At 43.2% G+C, this 20,382-nt stretch overlaps 1 protein-coding gene across 1 annotated transcript in view; it reads left to right on the forward strand.

Moving 5' to 3' along the window:
* The window catches only part of DGKI (diacylglycerol kinase iota), a 1,086,779-nt gene extending 1,071,175 nt beyond the window's left edge, over window positions 1–15,604 (forward strand). Inside the window, exon 29 of the mRNA XM_033957757.1 lies at window positions 14,666–15,604. Within this exon, the coding sequence (XP_033813648.1) occupies window positions 14,666–14,782 (117 nt within the window). The 3' untranslated portion in view covers window positions 14,783–15,604. The remainder of the gene's footprint in view (window positions 1–14,665) is intronic.
* The last annotated feature ends 4,778 nt before the right edge of the window (window positions 15,605–20,382 follow it).

The following is a 20,382-nucleotide window of genomic DNA, read 5'->3' on the forward strand; positions in this document are numbered from 1 at the left end:
TTTCCTCTTTTAGTTCCTTCAGCACCCTTGGATGGATTCCATCCGGACCCGGGGATTTGTCAGTTTTTAGTTTTTCTATCTGTCTGCGCACATCATCAAGGCTCACTTCTATGGATGTTAACTTTTGTGCTTGATTTCCATTGAAGAATTGCTCAGGTTCCGGTATGTTGGTTGTGTCTTCGTTTGTGAATACAGATGAAAAGAACATGTTAAGTCTTTCTGCGACCTCTTTCTCTTCCTTCACCGCTCCCTTCCTGTCTCCGTCATCCAGTGGTCCCACCTCCTCCCTAGCCGGCTGTTTCCCTTTAACATATCTAAAGAACGGTTTGAAATTTCGTGCTTCCCTGGCTAGTGTCTCTTCATACTCTCTTTTGGCTTTTCGTACCACACGGTGACATTCTTTTTGATACTTCCTGTGCTCTCTCCAGTTTACCTCAGTTTTGTCCCTTTTCCATTTTCTGAATGAATTTTTCTTATTGCTTATCACTTCCTTCACTATTTTAGTTATCCATGCCGGGTCTTTTATTCGACTCTTGTTGCACCCTTTTCTGAATTTGGGGATATATAGATTTTGCGCCTCGCTCACCGTGTCCTTGAAAAAGGACCAGGCATGTTCTACCGTCTGCCATTTTTGGGAAGTGTTCCTAAGTTTTTTCTTTACCATTCCCCTCATTGCTTCGTAGTTACCCTTCCTGAAGAGAGATACGTCCAAAGAGTTTGGTGCTCAGACTATGCACCAGCAGAAAATGTACTAAGAACTTGAATGAGATCATAAAGGTCACTCAGCACCACAGCCACACCATCCAGCACCAGCAGAGGACAAGCATACATCTCCATAGAGGAGGCATTGCTCAAGCTGAAATGACAGGTGGATGCCATAAAGGAAGTGGCCACCACCACTTGGCTACTTGAGGATGCTAGAAAAAAATAGTTTGTAACAGAACAGCCTCCTATGATCCTGAGAGTCCTGAAACTTCACTCCCCATCACTAGGGAGGGCTGCATTCTGGAAAACCAGTGCCACAGCGCAATCTACCTCAGGCTGTGCAAACCTGCCAAAAAGCAGGATTCAGGTGATAAAGCGTAGACATAACTGTAGCAGATCGGAAAGAGCTTTCTAGGGATCATATTGTTCTGAATCTAGATCCAGGAACTGAGGAAGGAATGGAAAAGTCACAGGAGAATGGTTCAGGCCGAAGACTGGAACGTAGAAAATCCAAATGGAGCTCTTTCAGAACATCAGCCGTAAAAAGGTGGACAGAAGCCCGCTGAAAATGTGAAGAAGGATCAGCACCTCCAAGTCCAGATGCTCAGGGCAGCTGAGGAGCCCAGTGTCACAAAGACATCAACCAGATCCAAATTAAATACAGTGGCAGGAGACAGAAAAAACATAAAATCTGCATGGCAACACACCAATCAAGGTTTGGCATGGCCAGACAAGAGAGCTCACAAAAAGGAAGCTTCATCACATACGCCATAGACCGAAAAAGCCCACCACAAATTTTTGCATTTTCATGTTCTGGAACAGCATTACCAGTTCTCAGTCCTGCTCTTTGGGCTGGTGACAGCACCATGGACCTTCACCAAGTTGACTTTGGTAGTGGATGCTTACCTGTGAAATATGGGTCTCCAGGTTAACCCTTACTTGGACAACTGGCTGATCAGAGCTCCCTCATTGACAGAGGGATGTCATATGGTGGAGCAAGTGCTCCAAGTGCTGGAGGACTTGGGCTGGATTGTCAGCTTCAGGAAGAGCCATTTGATGTTGGACTACCTGGGAGTCCTTTTTGACATGGCGGCAGACTGCGTCTATCTACCAGAAGCCCGCAGGCAGAAACTGTGTGCCCATATTTCTTCCCTTCTGCAGCGGATGACTCTGTCGGCATGGGATTATCTTCAAGTTCTGAGATCTATGGTTGGCCACACTGAATGTGGTTCCTTGGGTGAGGTTGCACATGCATCCTCTTCAGCATGCTTTGCTCACTTGCTGAGCTCCACATAAGGATGCCTTGCAGGCCTATCTACCTTGGACTCTGGAAGCCCAAGCAAGCATGGACTGGTGGCTTCTCCCACAATCGCTCCACAGGGGCGTACCATTACACATTGCCTCCTGGGTTGTGCTGATGGCAGATGCCAACTTTTGGGGCTGGGGAGCCCATTGCAATCATTGACCTGTTCAGGGGTGTTGGATGCCCTCTCAGCGAAAATGGTCAATCAACTGGTTGGAGCTCAGAGCCATTCAACTAGCTCTGATGAGACTGCAGAAGTCTCTGGAGGGCCAAGTGGTCAGGGTCTTTGACAATGCGATGGCAGTAGCCTATGTCAATTGTCAGGGAGGGACCAAGAGCACTCCTCTGGCTCATGAAGCCTGCCTTCTTTTTCTTTGGGCAGAATGTCATCTCTTGGCACTGATGGCAGTGCATGTGGTGGGAGTAGAGAACATTCAAGCAGACTTCCTCAGCAGACAGATTCTGGATCAGGGCGAGTGGACCCTGTCGCCAGAGGCATTCCAAGCGATAGTGGGACACTGGGGGTGGCCCCACTTTGACTTCATGGCCACAGCAAGAAACAAGAAAGCAGATCACTTCATCAGTCAAAGATCCAAGCCCAGCAGCATGGGGCTCGACACTCTGGTGCAGCCATGGCCTCAGGAGATTCTTCTGTATGGCCAATGATCGGCCAGGTCAATCGTAGGATCACAGCTCATCTGGGCCACGTTATTATCCCAGGATAAGCAGGCTGCAGCATATTCTTACATGTGGGTGACTTCATCCATGGAGCTTGGATGCGGACAGCTTCGCAAGCAGACTTGCTTGTAGAACTTTAGAAAGTTTGCGACTGCCGCACCATGCATTCGTGAGTGCCTTCCTGCCCATTGCAGGGTGTGCCTCTCCTCAGTTCTTAGTTTTCTGCAGAGCCAAGAAGTCCTATTTTGATGCTCAGTGCTAGACTCAGTTCTACTTCATGCCTTCTTTCACCACAGCTCAGGTTTATTTCTTTTCAGGGTCACTGTGTTTTCTTGCATTTTAAAAAAAAATCTTACTTTATTTTTCTTTTGGTCATGGCGAGGCCTGCCTCGTGGCCTCAGCCAGCAGGCTTTGACCTAGCTGCGGCTATTTTTCCGTTTATGTCCCGGCCAGTCACAGGCTTCAAGAAGTGTAGCCGTTGCCAGCGCGCGATCTCCCTCACTGACCCACATCGGTAGTGTATTCAGTGTTTGGGAACTGACCATTGTCCGGAATTGTGTGCCCGCTGTGCTACCCTTCAACCTCATGCCCTCAAATGTCATCGAGTTTAGGTGGAAAAACTCTTTGGAGGTATGGATCCACTTGCCCCAGCCTCAACCTCGACTCCGGTCAACTTCTGCCTCGACCTCGGCTTCAACTTTAATCAAGCCATTCTCGATTGGCGGGTCCTCATCCTCGAGTAAATCTGCTAAGTCTTCTCCTGACGAGACGCTTGCCTTGCTGCCTCCCTCAGGTCAGGTACCAGCAGTGGTTATCAAGCTACCCAAGAAGCATGTCTCCAAGTCGAAGAGTCATTCTTCCTCCTCTTCATCGGAGACTATAACCACGCCAAATGTACCAGATTCTCAAGTCTCGGTGTCATATTTGGAGGCTATGATCCAGACCATCTTGGATCGTCAGTTTGGTAATATTCTTGCCAAACATACTCCTGCCTTAACTCTGCTTCCTGCAGTCCAGCCTGAGCACTTAGTAGTATCACAAGGAGTCGAGTCCTTGGGGGTACCTCGAGAGGACTCTACACACTCTATGCAAGGCGTCGAGTCTTTGCGAGTGTCTCGTCTAGAGCTTAAGCAAGCTATTCAAGGAGTCGAGTCCTTGTCAGTGCCTCGAGATACCTCAATATCAGGCGTTCAATCCCTTTTGGTGTCTCAATCTTCAGCCTCTAGCCTTCCCTCCTCGTAGAAGGCATCGCCCTTCCCGAGGCATAGGGCAAAGACTCCTCAACTTTCTTCCCAGCGAGACCTGCCTGGTTCGAGGTACAGTTCTCCACATCAGTCAAGACATTCATCGAGGCATAGATCATCTTTTTGAGACAAGAATCGTCTCTCCAGGCCTTGAAACTCTTCGAGGCCTCCAACTCCGAACTCGAGGACACTACCTCCAGATACCGCTGCTTCTTCTCTTGCGAGGGATTCCATCCATTTTCTCAGTGAGTCATCTATACCTGCATATTCAGGCCTCAGGTATCAATACTCCAGAGAAGCTTCACCTTCATTCTCTGCCTTGCGATGCACCCCAGGTCACCTTCTCCTCGAAGTCAACCTTCCTTGGAGCAGATATCTTTTTCTTCTTTCCTATGTCAAATGAGTAAGGAACTCAATATTACTTTGGTCTCTGATTCCAAATACTCTCAGGAGTATTTAGAAGAAATGGGTATGTCTCGTCCTCCTGTGGAGTCTCTCAAATTACCCATCAATAGGCTTCTTTCTCAAACCTTCAAGAGAAATCTTGAGACACCTGCTGTACCAGGAAAGCTGGAGTCTCATTAGAGGATGATCCACTGCAAGGGCTTCGAGAAATCTCAGTTATCCCATCAGTCTCTTCTTGTGGAGTCTTCTCTGAAAAAGACCAATCCTGCCAAAGTTTATGCTACTGTCCCTCCTGGAAGAGAGGGTAGGACCTTGGTCAAATTTGGTCGCCGTTTGTATTTAGAAGAAATGGGTATGTCTCGTCCTCCTGTGGAGTCTCTCAAATTACCCATCAATAGGCTTCTTTCTCAAACCTTCAAGAGAAATCTTGAGACACCTGCTGTACCAGGAAAGCTGGAGTCTCATTAGAGGATGATCCACTGCAAGGGCTTCGAGAAATCTCAGTTATCCCATCAGTCTCTTCTTGTGGAGTCTTCTCTGAAAAAGACCAATCCTGCCAAAGTTTATGCTACTGTCCCTCCTGGAAGAGAGGGTAGGACCTTGGTCAAATTTGGTCGCCGTTTGTATCAAAATTCTCTCATGGCAATTAGAGTTTTGAATTACAATTTTGTTTTCATTTCTTATTTCAAGCATTTGGTTGACACACTGCCTGAATATTTCAAATATATTCCTCAACATCATCTTCCAGGATTTCAGCAGATGATCACCACTCTGACTCAACTCCGCATTCATCTCCTTCAATCTTTCTATGATGCATTTGAGCTTTCTTTGAGGGTCGCTGCCTTTTCATTGGCGATGCGCAGGCTTGCCTGGCTCCGCACTATAGACATGGACCCTAGTCTTCAAGATCGTCTGGCTAACATTCCTTGCCAAGGCAATGAATTGTTTGATGACTCCATCGAGGCAGCTACTAAACGACTGAACATGAGAAATCATTTGCTTCCATCACTCGTCCTAAGCCTAAGCCTTCTATTTCTAAAGGCTTCAGACCTCTTCCATCTTACCAGAGGCGTTTTACAAAGAGAGCAGCTCCTTATACAAGAGCGCTTCCTAAGAAACAACCACAACAGCAGCAGAGGCAGCAGAAATCTCAGACTTCTGCTGTGTCTAAGGCCTCTCAGCCTTTTTGACCATCTAATACAGAGCATAACCTCCATCGTTCTACCTCTGTCCTCTCCCCTTCCCATTGGAAGTCGTCTCCATCATTTTTACCACCACTGTGAGATAATTACATCAGACCTCTTGGTGCTGTCCATCATCAGGAAAGGATACTCTCTTCATTTCATCCAAGTTCCTCCAGATCTGCCTCCAAAAGAGTATCCTTCCAATCCATCCCAGACCGCTCTTGCCTCCAAAAGAGTATCCTTCCAATCCATCCCAGACCGCTCTTCTTCGTCAGGAAGCTCAAGCTCTGCTTCATCTCCATGCCATCGAGGAGGTTCCTCTGGAACAGCAGAGCAGGGGGTTTTACTCCCATTATTTCCTAGTTCCGAAGAAGACGGGTGATCTGCAACCTATTTTGGACCTCAGAGCCCTCAACAAATATCTTGTCAGAGAGAAATTTTGGATGCTGTCTCTGGCATCTTTATACTCCCTTCTAGATCAGAACGACTGGTTATGTTCTCTAGATCTCAAAGAGGCTTACACTCACATTCCTATTCATCCAGCCTCTCGACAATTCCTCAGATTTTGGGTGGGGAATCTGCATTTTCTGTACAGAGTGCTACCTTTCAGCCTGACTTCATCTCCAAGAGTGTTCACCAAGTGCCTAGTTGTAATAGCAGCAGCTCTGCGGAACCATGGTCTCCAGGTGTTCTATACCTGGACGACTGGCTCATCAAGGATTCAACATCTCAAGGGGTTATTTTAGTGACCCAACAGACTAAGTGGTTCCTACAAAGCTTGGGGTTTGAAATCAACTTTCCCAAATCCCAGCTACAGCCCTCTCAAACTTTGCAGTTCATCGGAGCTGTTCTGGACACTGTCCAATTCAGAGCATTCCTTCCTCAACAATGTCAGGATGCTCTCATTCATCTCTGCCACAAAGTGTCTTCCTTGACTACAATTTCAGCAAAACACATGATGGTTCTCCTAGGTCACATGGCTTCTACAGTTCACATGACTCCTTTTGCCAGACTTCACCTCAGAATTTCTCAATTGGCCCTGGCATCTCAGTGGGCGCAGGCTTGCGACACACTCTCTCAACACATCAGAGTGACTCCTTCGTTGAGAAAGTCTCTCCACTGGTGGATGCTCTCTTCCAATCTCTCCAGAGGTTTACTCTTTCAAACACCTCCTCATCAGAAGGTCCTCACGACAGATTCTTCGACCTATGCTTGGGGGCTCAGCTCGATGGTCTTCTTACTCAAGGCCATTGGTCCAGCATGGATCATCAGTGCCACATCAATCTGTTAGAACTCAGCGATTTTCAATGCTCTCAAAGTTTTTCAGCTTCTTCACGACTAGGTAGTCCTCATCCGGACAGACAACCAAGTCGCCATGTACCATGTCAACAAGCAGGGAGGAATAAGATCTCTCCCTCTTTGCCAGGAAGCTCTACAGGTGTGGGATTGGGCAATCCTTCACAACACCTTCCTCAAAGCTGTCTACATTCAAGGAAAGAAAAACTGTCTGGTGGACAAATTGAGTCATCTTCTACAACCTTACGAATGGACACTCAATTCCTCGCCTCTTCATCACATTTTTTCTCAGTGGGGGACTCCTCAGATAGATCTCTTCACGTCTCCCCATAACAACAAACTTGCCTCAGTTCTGCTCCAGGATATACTCTCCTCACCGACTGAAGCCAGATGCTTTTCTGCTGGAATGGACGAATCAGTTTCTCTATGCGTTCTCTCCATTCCCTCTCATTCTCAAGACACTTGTCAAACTCAAACAGGAACATGCCACCATGATTCTGATAGCTCCTCAGTGGCCCAGGCAACCTTGGTACTCCCTTCTACTTCAACTCAGTAGCAGGGAGCCACTGCTTCTACCAGTTTTTCCCTCTCTGCTTACATAGAATCAGGGGTTTCTACATCATCCCAACCTGACAGCTTGGTACCTCTCAACTTAACTGCCACTCTACAGTTTTCTCAATCTGTACAGGATGTTTTAGATGCTTCTAGGAAGCCTACCACTAGACAATGCTACAATCACAAATGGACTAGATTTTCTGCTTGGTGCAACATTCATCACAAGGATCCTCAATCTACCTCCTTGTCTTCAGTATTGGATTACCTGTTCCATTTGTCTCAATCAGGCCTAAAATCCACATCCATTTGAGTTCATCTCAGTGCAATTGCTGCTTTCCATAATCCTATCGAAGGGAAACCCATTTCTGCTGACCCTATGGTTTCCAGATTTATGAAAGGTCTTTTCAGTGTCAAACCACCTCTCAAACCAATGGTTTGGGATCTCAATGTTGTTCTTGCTTAATTAATGAAGCCTCCTTTCGAACCAATGGATTCGGCTCATCTTAAATATCTCACTTGGAAAGTTGTTTTTCTCATTGCTCTCATGTCCACTGCCAGGGTCAGTGAGCTTCAAGCTTTTGTTGCAGACCCACCTTTCACAGTATTCCATCATGACAAGGTGGTCCTCCGTACTCATCCTAAATTCTTACCTAAAGTAGTTTCAGAATTTCATTTCAATCAATCCATTGTACTTCCAGTATTTTTTCCAAAGCCTCATTCTCACCATGGAGAATCAGCTCTTCATACTATGGACTGTTGCTTTGGCTTTCTACTTGAAATGCACTCAACCACATAGATCTGCACCTCAACTTTTTCTCTCCTTCGATCCAAACAATTTGGGACATCCGATTTCCAAGCACACAATTTCCAATTGGTTAGCTGCTTCCATCTCTTTCTGCTATGCTCAGGCTGGACTGCATCTACAGAGTCGAGTCACAGCCCACAAAGTCAGAACCATGGTGGCATCATTAGCTTTCCTCAGATCTATTCCTATTGAGGAAATCTGCAAAGCTGCCACTTGGTCCTCAGTTCATACATTCACTTCTCATTATTGTCTGGATACTTTTTCCAGACGAGATGGCCATTTTGGCCAGGCAGTTTTACAAAATTTATTCTCCTAAGTTGCCAACACTCCCACCATCCCATTTTGGTTAGCTTGGAGGTCACCCACATGTGAGAATATGCTACCTGCTTGTCCTGGAATAAAGCACAGTTACTTACTGTAACAGGTGTTATCCAGGGACAGCAGGCAGATATTCTCACAATCCACCCACCTCCCCTGGTTGGCTTCTCTGCTAGCTATCTGAACTGAGGAGAGGCACGCCCTGCACTGGGTGAGAAGGCACTTGCGCATGTGCGGTGCGGCAGTCGTGAACTTTCTAAAGTTCTACAAGCAAGTCTGCTTGCGAAGCTGTCCGCATCCGGGCTCTGTAGATGATGTCACCCACATGTGAGAATATCTGCCTGCTGTCCCTGGATAACACCTGTTAAGGTAAGTAACTGTGCTTTCTGGTAGCTCCAGATTGGCCTTGCAGACCATGGTACTCAGATCTGATGCACCTGTGCAGAGGTCGCAGCCTTCGGCTGAGCACCTATCCGGACCTTCTCATGCAGGGTCTGGTTTCCATGGAGGATCTGGGTCACTTTGCATGGCTTCTGAACATGCAGCCTTAGAGCATAAAGGATAGTCTTCTCTGGTTGTTGATGCTCTTCTGAAGTCAAAGAAATCATCCACGACATCGGCTTACACTAAAGCATGAAAGGCCTTTCAACCCTAGTGTGTCCAGGACCAGGTGGACCCTTATTCAGCTCTGATTTCACTAATTCTCACCTTTCTTCAGGTTGATTTTGGATAAGGGGTTCAGTGTGGCTGGACTCTCCTGTTTTAGATCTCAGGAACATCAGTCCTCCTTGGCATCTCTTCCTAATGTCGCTAGATTTTTGAAGGGGGCTCTTCATGTAAGACCACCAATTAAGCATCCTTTTAAGCATCCTTTCCCTGCCTGGGACTGTAACTTGGTGTTGTGTAGCCTTTCCAAAGCTCCTTTTGAGATGCATCCCTTTGAGATGCATCCCTCTTGGACTTGATGCTCAGGACTATTTTTCTGGTCACCATTATTTTGGCACATCATGTTTTAGAACTGCAGGCTTTGTTTTGTAGAGACCCTTTCCTACGTATTTAAGAGGCAGGGGTTTTCCTTCAGATGGTTCCTTCCTTCCTGCCAAAGGTAGTTTCGGCTTTCCATGTTAATCAGGAAGTGTGTTTGTCTGCCTTTCAACCGACTGGTTCCAAGACACAGGAAACTAGATGTGCGCAAAAGTCCTTCTATGTTATCTGAAGGTCACTAACAAGTTTCATCTCTCTGACTATTTGTTTGTACTGACTCATTCAGTTAAGCAGTGCGCTCCCACTTCCAAGGATACAATTTCCAGATGGATCTGAAGGGCCACTTCATCAGCCTACATTATTTCTGGGAAAACAGTCTCTTGTTTTTGTCAAGGCACATTCTACTAGGAGTGTGGCTTCTTCATGGGCCGCAGCTAGATCTGTCTCTCCTGAAGAGATTTGCAGAGTGGCAACGTGGTCTTCTCTTCACATATTTGCCAAGTTCTACAGAGTGGATGTGGCAACAAGACACTACTTTTCATTTGGGTCCTTGGTCTTAAAGGTCAGTGCAGCAAGCCCGCCCTAGCTTTTGGGGGGACTGCTTTTGAACATCCCTACTGTCTAGAACAGGGGTGAGGAACTCTGGTCCTCAAGGGCCATAATCCAGTCAGTTTTTCAGGATTTCCCCAATGAATATACATGAGATCTATTTGCATGCACTGCTTTCAATGCATATTCATTGGGGAAATCCTGAAAACCTGACTGGATTCCAACTCTCGAGGACTGGAGTTGCCCACCCCTGGTCCAGAATGTCTCGCCTATTGCACTGGAAAAAGATTATGTACTTATCCTGGTAAGCTCTATTCCAGTAGATAAGTGAGACATTCTAGACTCCCTTCCTGCACCTGCTTACAGTTTTCAGTCTGTTTATGCTTCTCCAAGCTGATTCTTGGATGCCTATCAGCCCTTGGGGGCTGGGAAGAATTTGTATATATGTTTCAATTTATTGGGGAGTAGTTTCTGAGCTCTGTTGAAGCCTGTGTTGGCAGTTAACAGTACTGTTTAGTTACTTTTGAGTAGAACAATTTGTTTGAGTCTGTTGCTACAGTTGGCTCTGTCACATGTATCTACTTCACGTGTATTGGGTGGCTCTACATGTTTGGGTACTAACTGAAGGTGGAGCTAGAGAGTCCAGTGAAATACAACAGAGGCAGAGTGAAAAATCCGGAGTGGATTCCTTCTGCAGTAGCAAGCGGCTATAGGGAAATAACCCTACTGTCTAGAACAGTGGTTCCCAACCCTGTCCTGGAGGAACACCAGGCCAATTGGGTTTTCAGGCTAGCCCTAATGAATATGCATGAAGCAAATTTGCATGCCTATCACTTCCATCATATGCAAATCTCTCTCATGCATATTCATTAGGGCTAGCCTGAAAACCCGATTGGCCTGGTGTTCCTCCAGGACAGGGTTGGGAATCACTGGTCTAGAATGTCTCACCTATCTACTGGAAAAGAGTTTACCAGGGTAAGTACATAATCTCTTTTTTTTTCCAGCATCTACCAATCCCTATGGGTGCTAGACAGCTGAAAGTCTACTGTATTTATGAGTAGCTCTAGTATTCTAAACAAGTGCATGCATAATGTGCTTATAAATGTTAACACCTATGCTATGGAATTGCTTATAAAGGATAATTCTATAAGAGGTGTCTATTTTTAGGTACCTTCTGACCAATATTCAGTGCTTTTTAACCGGCCAGAAATGACACTGAACAGTTAAATAGTGTTTCACTGGTTAAATGGCCAGTCTATTGGTTTTACCGTATTTGCTTAAGCAGATGATATACAGTTAATACACCCTAACGATCTCGACAGTCTGATTGACATATCTACCATTAATCAGAAATTAAAGAAAATCAGCAAATGGCTGAGCTCTAATATGTTAATCCCTTAACACCAAATCCAAAACAATGATTTTCCCCATCAAGGATGGGCTAGTTTTGTCCAGTCTGTTCGAACTTGAATATACCCCAATACAAACCATTGCAAACTATTAAATTATTGGGAGTTATCTTTGATGGAAAATTATCTTATCATGAACAAATTGGCTCAGTTGTTCAGAAATGCTTTCATCATTTACGAATGATACGTTCACTCGCCAAACTGCTGGACTCTTCTTCAGTTAACATTCTCATTCACTCGTTAGTAATCTCTTGCATTGATTACAGTAATGCTCTATATAAAGGAATAACCAAGAAAGAAATCAGACACTTACAAATTGTTCAGAACTCTTTCATTAAAATTATAACCAATGTGAGAAAGTTTGATCATGTTACCCCCTTATTGATTAATGCCCACTAGTTACCAGTAGAACATTGAATTACATACAAGATTATGTTATTGATTTACAAAACTAGAACCTCTGGTCAACCAGATTTCATTAATAGACTCCTTATTCCATATTCTTCACAACGTTCCCTCCGATCAATTAATCAAAATTTGCTTTCAATCCCAACTTTAAGACACATTAACACTATGCGAACTAACATTTTCTCTGTGCCTGTCCTTATGTTGTGGAACTTATGGCCTCTTTTACAAAGCCGCACTGCGCTAACGGCCCTGAAGCCCTTAGAGATTTAAAGAGCCAGCTTTGTAAAAGAGGCTGTTAGTCCCAAACTACCTAAGATAAAGTACTTCACTAAACACCTTCAAATCTAATTTAAAAACATTCCTGTTCAAAGATGCATTTGACCTATGATCATCCTTTTAAGGTTGTTATACATATTTTTTTTACCGGCATTAATGCTGGCCTTTAAGTTTCCCTTCCTTATCGTTCTTCCCTTCTATTCTTTTCTATCGAAATAATGTAGTTCTTCCCCTTTTTTCCCTTTTGTTCAGTTCAAGTCTGTGTGATTCATGTTTATCTGTATTGCATATGTTTGTTTATTTTAATATTTTATGTATCCCCCCTTTGTTTTAAATATGTAAACCACCTTGAACCCTGATTAGGCAGTATATCAAACTTTTAATAAACTTGTAGATAGCTGGTTACCTCTGCTAAATATTAACAGTTGTTTATTTATTCATTTATTTAGCCCGTTCTCCCAAAGGAGCCCAGAACGAGTTACAAGAGTACATTCATAGTATGGTTAGGACAAACTTTAGTGAGAAATACAGACTTTACAGCATTTACAGTATAGGCAAAGGGGTTTAGATTACAGTATAGACATAACATGCAGACTTAAAATACAGACTTAGTGGACATAGGGTTGATTAAATTGCAGCACATTCAGTTTAGATATCACTTGGAGGTAAAATAGCTTTCGTAGCAAGTGGGTGCATGTTTGTTGTTGGAGAATGTAGTAGTAATTCAAGTTATATCTGTGGTGGCATGCGAATATTAGTGAAATTCCGTTTGGAGTTTTAGGTCATGTCTTTGAGATCCATCTGCCAAGGGTGTAGACGTGGGTCTTCAAGGAGCTGGGTTTGTAAAGAGGAAGGTTTTCATGGCTTTTCTGAAGTTCCAAAGACTGTCTAGTGATCTAATAGATGAGGGGATGTAGTGAGAATATGAGCGTCTTCGGGCTGTCTCAGACGTGAGTGAGCGGCTAGGTGGTAGGACCAGCCGTTTATCTGTTTGGGATCTCAGTGATAGGTTGGGGACATAAATTTGTAGTTTTGATGCTATGTAGTTTGGTGTCATTTTGTGGAATGTCTTGAAGGCTAACACAAAGGCTATAAAGGTACATCGTTTTTGGATAGGTAGCCAGTGCATGGATATTAGGGCAGGGGTGACATGGTCACGGAAGCCCAAGTTTTTTAGGAGTCGGATAGCGGCGTTTTGCACATCATATAGACAGGAGAGTGTTTTTGTGGGTAAACCCACTAGTAATCTATGCGAGATAGTACAACGTATAGTACGTTGTATAGTAGTGTATAGAAGCTGTGTGAAATTGCTTTCTGAGATATTAGCATGTATGCACTTTAGTTGGCGGAAATAATAGAAGGATTGAAGACACTAATTCTGATGCATGTTCTGAGAGTGACGGGTTTGAGTCGAGAATCACTCCTAGACTGCAGACGTTGTCTTTGGCTATAAGGGTGTCATTTCCCCAGGAGAGAGATGGTCGGGGGTATGCGCAGGTGTCCTTATGTATCTAGAGAAGTTCAGTTTTTGATGCGTTGAATTGTAGTTTATTTGCAGTCATCCAGTTTTTATTTCTATTAGGCAGCAGTGAAGTTTTTTTATTTGTGCATCTCAGTGTTGACCTAGGGGAAGGTAGAGCTGTATGTCGTCTGTGTATGAGTGTATTTTAGTGGCTAAAGGTTAACTGGCTATATTGCGCAATAAATGGCAATTTTTAGCACTGAACAGCTAAGTTTAGCGGCCAAATTGGACCGCATAAATAGCAGTCCTTCTTTTGACTGCTATAAACTGAATATTGTGCTGAATAGTGACTTAGCTGATTAACATTTTAACAGCAAAAAACCACCAGGATAATCAGTGCTGGTTACTGGAAACAATCCAGTATTGAATATCCTAGGTCAGCGCTGACCTTGGGAGTTATCCAGGCTGCCTCCCAGCAGCTGAATATTGAACCCTGTGAATTTGCCTATTTAGAGCCGTTTCTATAAAACTTACCTACTTGTACTATAGAATATTAGTGTGACCAGTCAAATACCTATGTTATATTTTTATGCAAGAACACTTATAGCTGCCATAGATCTTAGATTAGGAAAGTACATGTGTAAATCACAATAGTTTATAATTTATGTATGTGTGCATCGCTAATCTACTCTAATATTGGAATTTATATAGCCTGCTTAACCAGAAGTTCTAGGTGGGTTATATACACAAAATGGTGATCATGTTGCAAAAAAATTCAAATCAAAAACATTCAAGAAAATTAGCAGGTAACATATACAAAACAATCCTAATAAGTTAAAAGAGAAAAGACTACTCACACCCCATCCATGAAAATGCCAGATTATTTGCATAAATGACTACAATATTGCCATTTATATGTGTACTTGCTGCTAAATTTAGGTGGCTCCTTATAGAATTACCCCCATGCTGCTGAGAGGTCCTTCAGGTTGAAGTAAAACAAATCTGTTTCTCAATATTTTTAAACTATGCCTTTCTTTATTCTTTTGCAATTATTGTGTTATTCATACATGTTTGTTTCATGCAGGGTAAGACTTCTCAAGATAAAGCTCGACAAGCTGGAGATTCGGATTTAGCTTCCCAATTGGATCATCAGAAAACTTACCAAATTATTTCTAATGAAGACCTGGAAACTGCAGTCTGATGTTTATGAAGTGGTAGGAACTAGAGAAGGCATCAAGACTCTGCCAGGCACCTAATATCTTAAACCAGGATGAAGCTGATGAAATCAAACACTTTCTTCTTTGATGCAAAATACCTAACAGAACGCATGCTATCAGATTATTAAGGGCTACAGACATTTGCCAGGAGTTACTGTGTTCTCATATAATAGCCCATAAAATTAGATAGAGCACATAAAGGTCTCTATTATTGAACTTAAGTGTTTCCAGCAAGTGTCCAGTGTTCACTGTTCGCTGTATTCAGAATATAGAAAATTAAACCAGTCTTAAAAACAATAAATAACTAGCCCCAAAATACACCTAATTTAACTTTAGACAGCACTTATGCTAGCCATGAAGCACATGTAAATATTTATGCCTACACTGCTAAAACGCACATATAATTATAGAATTCTATAATTTATAAACACAAATATGCACCCCATCTATATATATGACTTAATGACATGGAGAAACATTCTGTGTGAGGGGAGACAGGATGGATCTGGGCTACCATTAAAACAGTGACTAAGTCTCATTGCATAAATTTTGACCTACTACTACTACTATTAATTATTTCTATAGTGCTATCAGACGTACTGTGCTAATATAGCACAAGTTAGTGGTAATATAACCCATCTTAACAGTTGCCCACATTGATAACTTCCCCCTTCAGCGTCATAACTTTAGGAATGCTTTCTAGCATAGATTTGTCGAAGAAGTGTGTTTGTTTTTGAATGTGAGATGCGATTGTATGATAATTTGCAGTGCTAGGTTTTGGGTTGTTTTTTTGAGAAATGAGGGTATAGAGGGAATATGCAAGGATGAATAGGTTGTGGGGTTGCCTGGAGGGTAACTGAAGTCTGTATGGAATGTATGGATGTATGTTTAACAAGAATACATTTATAGCAGGTCACCTTACTAGGAAGTCCAAATTGGTGCCTATTTTGGGGCTATTATATAAAGACACAGCGATGTGTCTTTCAAAAATAGCAGTCATTTACCGTACAGGTGCTCCTGCTCAAGAGCAAGAAATTTACATACATATGTGTATATTTTATACCTCATGACTCTGCCCACACTTCTCCCAGATTCCTGTATTGAATATGGCTATACTTGGATCGCATAAAGTAGGTACAAAAATTGCATATGCCTGCATTACCTGAGTTTACCTGTGGGGAAAAAGCTTATATTGTGGGTATATGTTAGTGGATTGGGATTGTGTATACAAGGGTGTGTTGGTCGTATATTTGTGTGGAAAAGTGCGGGTCAGTGTATGATTGAGAATGTATGTTTATATTTACTAACACTTAATACACCACTTTTAATGCCATGCAAATCAAAGCAGTGTAAAACTTCTATCAGGTTGTAGCTGAAAGGAACTACATCTAATTGATAAGACGGGAAAGCCTGCAACACAACAGCAGATACATTCAGCAGTATGAAGTACATACAAACATTCAGGCAGCAATCTTAAGGTAATATATATTCTACGCCACATGGGAACAGCCAAAGACCTGAGTAAAAACAAGGGTTTTCAAGGATGCCCCAAAACTTTTATAGGAAGTTTCCATCTAAGCAGCAGGAAGAAGCTAATTCAGCAACTTCAGGGCTATAAAGAAAAGGTGCTGTTTGCTACAGTCTAAATGTGCCTGGAAGATAGGTGGAATCAAGTCATGGGATGAGCATGAGGGGTTGGGGGATATAGGGAGGTGATATGAGGCAAGGTAAAGTAGCTTGTACGTGTCAAGGCTTTGTCAGTGAAGGTCATATCTTCTGAATCCTATTTTATAAAAACCTAGAAGGATAGGGATAGGAAGTGATATGGTCAAATTTCTGAGAGCAGCAGAGAATATGAATGGTGGAGTTCTGAACAGTTTTGGAGATGGATGGGGAGGGTATGGTTAATTCCAGCTAAACAATTTTGAAATAGTCTAGATTTGATATTACAAGAGAATACAAAATTGAAACCTGAGGATCTCTATCTAAGTAAGAGCATAAAGGACAATTCTATAACTTAGGTGCCCACATTTATGAGCCAGTTGCAGGTGTAAAGGGGGGTGGCCTAATGGATCTAGCCAATTGGAATCTTACGCTACTCCCAGTGCATCCCAGAATGTACTGGGAGAGAGGCCTAAGACTCTGGTTGGCCCAGGTACCTAAGGCTCCACTCATAGAAGTGACCTAAGGGATCTGGCCAATCGGAATCTTAGGCCACTCCATTCCAGAATGCACTGAAAGAGAGACCTAAGACTCCAGTTGGCCCAGATGCCTAAGGCCCTTCCTATGGGAGGGCCTTAGGAACCTGGGCCAAGCAGGATAAATCGGAAAGAGGAAGGCCCGCCATTCTGTGGAGGTGGACCTGCCGGCAGGAGGGAGTGGGCATTCTTTTTGCCAGCCATCAGAGAAAGATACAGGGGGGCATTCGGGAGGGTAGCAGGGGGATTTTAGGGGTGTTCAGGGGATGATGAGGCCAGTGGCAGGAGCGAGTGGACATCCCTTCTGCCAGGGGATGTTTTGGGGAGGTGGCGGCAGCAGGGAGTGGGCATCCCTCCTGCTGCTGATGTCTCAGGGGGTGGTGGCAGGAGGGAGTGGGCATTCCTGCTGCTGAGGGATGTCTCAGTGGCGGCAGGAGGAATTGGGCACTCCTGCTACGGACATTCGGGGGGGGGGGGGGACCTTCAGTGGTTCTGGCAGGAGGGAGTGGGTATCTTTCCTACCGGCCATCTTTGCGGGGAAGATGAGTTTCCTGCCATGGCTGCAGCCGCTAACCTGATCATTGCAGGGAGATTCCCTTGTGGTGATCAGCTCAGTGGCAACGCAATTCTCTGTGCCTGTGACATGGACACCGATTAGAGAATCAGGGTGGTTAGGTGGGGAGACAGACGCAATTCTATAGGACGCCCATGTGTGATTCTCAAAAGCCGCTTAGGCGACTGCTGAAACTGGGTATCCTATACCGAATCTGGTCCTAAGTGCTCATATTTATGCACTTTTGTTGCTGCAGGTGTATAATATTAGGTACTGATACTGGGTTATGCTAGCATTGTCTAACAGAATCTGGGTGCCTAATTACTGTTATAGAATAGGTTCCCACCACATATTCTAGAAGATCCTAAATGGAGGCATCCAGTTATTCAAATGCCTCCCTTCCACCTGGAATTGTTTTAAATCCCAGAAAATGTGTTTGAGAGCTGCAAAACTGTAAGTCAATAGAAAACTTGTAGTCAAAGAATATTCTACCTGTAGCAGCAGTCACAGAGGGATTAACAATGAGACAGTGATCATGGAGCCAATTATCCAGTGCAAGAAGACAGATTAAACTGGGTAAGGTTCAGAGAATTAAGACTCAGGACAGTCAATAACAGGATGTCATCAGCATAAATGTAGGTGCTATCTCCAAGGGTTTGTGCTAGGGTGGTAGATTGGCATATTGCACACTTACATTTATAGAATATTGACATTTACATGTGTAAATGGTAGTATTGTATTTACCCTATTCTGTAATTATATACTATAGTGTATTGTAATTGCAATAGGCAAGTCCAGTATTTAAGTGCATAACATAAAATAGTATAAGTTATATATAGATCTGATACAATTTAGACATACTGATGCCATCTTCTCTAGTATTCTATAATATCAATTACATACATAAGTGCTATTATAGAATAAATGCAGTACCCACTTAATTTTGGCACCTAAATTGTGGTGGCTAGGGGCGTTCAATAATAGGAAAGAAAAGAGTTTTCAAAAAAAGTTTTGTTTTAAATTTCAAAAGAGTCCCCTACACTTCATTCACTTTTCCTGCAATGGCTTTAACCCCTTTGAAAAGAATTCTTCTGTTTGTCCTTCAAACCAGGATATCACAGCTTCCTGGCCATATTCATCACTTAAAAAATGCTGTCCATGGAGAGATTTCCTTAAAACTCAGAACAGGAAATAATCTGAGGGAGTCAGATCAGGACTGTGGAATGAATGGTTCAGCTGCTGAAACCCACATTCTTGGATGGAAGCCTGTAATTGTCATAACTTGTGCACCGGTTTATTGTCATGAAGAAGCAGCATGCCTGCTGTGCTTTCCTTATCTTTTCTCTTTGATTTACTCCTTCAAAGCAATCATTGTATTGATGTAACTCTCCCAGATTATGGTAGTCTTGTGTGGCATGAACTCCAGAAGCAAACGTCCTTCATCATCCCAGAAAATAATTGCCATGATTTTGCCTCCAGATTTTTCTATCTTTAACTTTTTTGGGGTGGGGGATGACTTGTGCTTCCACTGCTTTGACTTGTTTTGAACTCAGGATCTCTGTGATAGATCCAAGTCTCATCTCCAGTCACCAAATGATGGGAAAAAAAATCACTTGGTCTTCACGGAGCATCTCCAATTTCTTCTGACAGCACTGGAGCCTCGTGGCCTTCTGACATGGTGTCCGAATTCTTGGAACCCATCTTGCACTATCCTTGGACATGCACAACTTTTCATGAATTATTTTCCAAACTGTACCTTCCAAGATGCCCATTTCTTCAGCTATTTGGGAAACTTTAATTCATCTGTCTGACAAAATTAAATCCTTGGCTTTCTTGCATATTTTTGTGGCAGTTCCTTCCACAGGCCGTCCAGTGTGAGGGTCATCTTCAATGGACTCTCTACCTCACTTAAACTGCTTGCTCCAAAATTTTACTTTGTAGGATGATGAGGCAGACTCATCATAAACTGCAGTCATGCATTCATGGATCTCCTTGGGCTTTTTCCCTTCTTTTGTGAGAAATTTTATCACTGAAAAGTGCTCCAAATCTAGCAGTTTCTTACTTGATTCGCGCAGAGACCTTCCTGACATCCTGTCTCTTGGAATGTTAGACTCACACTGAGCTGAAACTGTGCATGAATAACCTTGAGTCATGTCACAACATACACAGACTTGTTTCATCAAGCTTGTTACTTTCATACTCAGGTAGATAAATTATCAAACACCTTTTATAGAATTGTTCCCATTATGCTGTGCTGATGAAGAAGGTAAAGTGACTATGAGGGAATGGTTTAATAAGAATGAAGCAAACCACTGATGAACCTTCCCTGTAAGACCATATATTGCTGAACTGTAGCAGGATCTATTAATCAACTAAATTAAATGTGGACAATTGATCAAAAGGTAACAAAAGGGCTTTCATACCACTATCCAGTATATTGTGGAGTTCGCTAATCAAGTCTGTCAGCACTGTTTCTATATTGTGGCCCTGGCAAAATTTAGACTGTGCAGGTACAAAATGTTGCATTGTTCCACATGCTGCAAGAGATGGGTGAACACTAATTTCTTGGTAAGTTTGGATAGATATGGAGCAAAATTTTACAAAGGATGTTTAACATTAGAATATGGACATCCAAGTCTACATCCATATTGTAAAAGAGGACTGGCTGACATAGATCCTGTTCTAAAATACAATAAAATGGACATCCAAGTTTTGGCTAAGTCCATTAAGGATCTCCATTTTACAAACTGAAATGTCCATAAGAACATAAGAATTGCTGCTGCTGGGTCAGACCAGTGGTCCATCATGCCCAGCAGTTCGCCCTCTGGTCCAA

This window comes from Geotrypetes seraphini, chromosome 9 (assembly GCF_902459505.1).
Source record: "Geotrypetes seraphini chromosome 9, aGeoSer1.1, whole genome shotgun sequence".
Taxonomy (NCBI): Eukaryota; Metazoa; Chordata; class Amphibia; order Gymnophiona; family Dermophiidae; genus Geotrypetes; species Geotrypetes seraphini.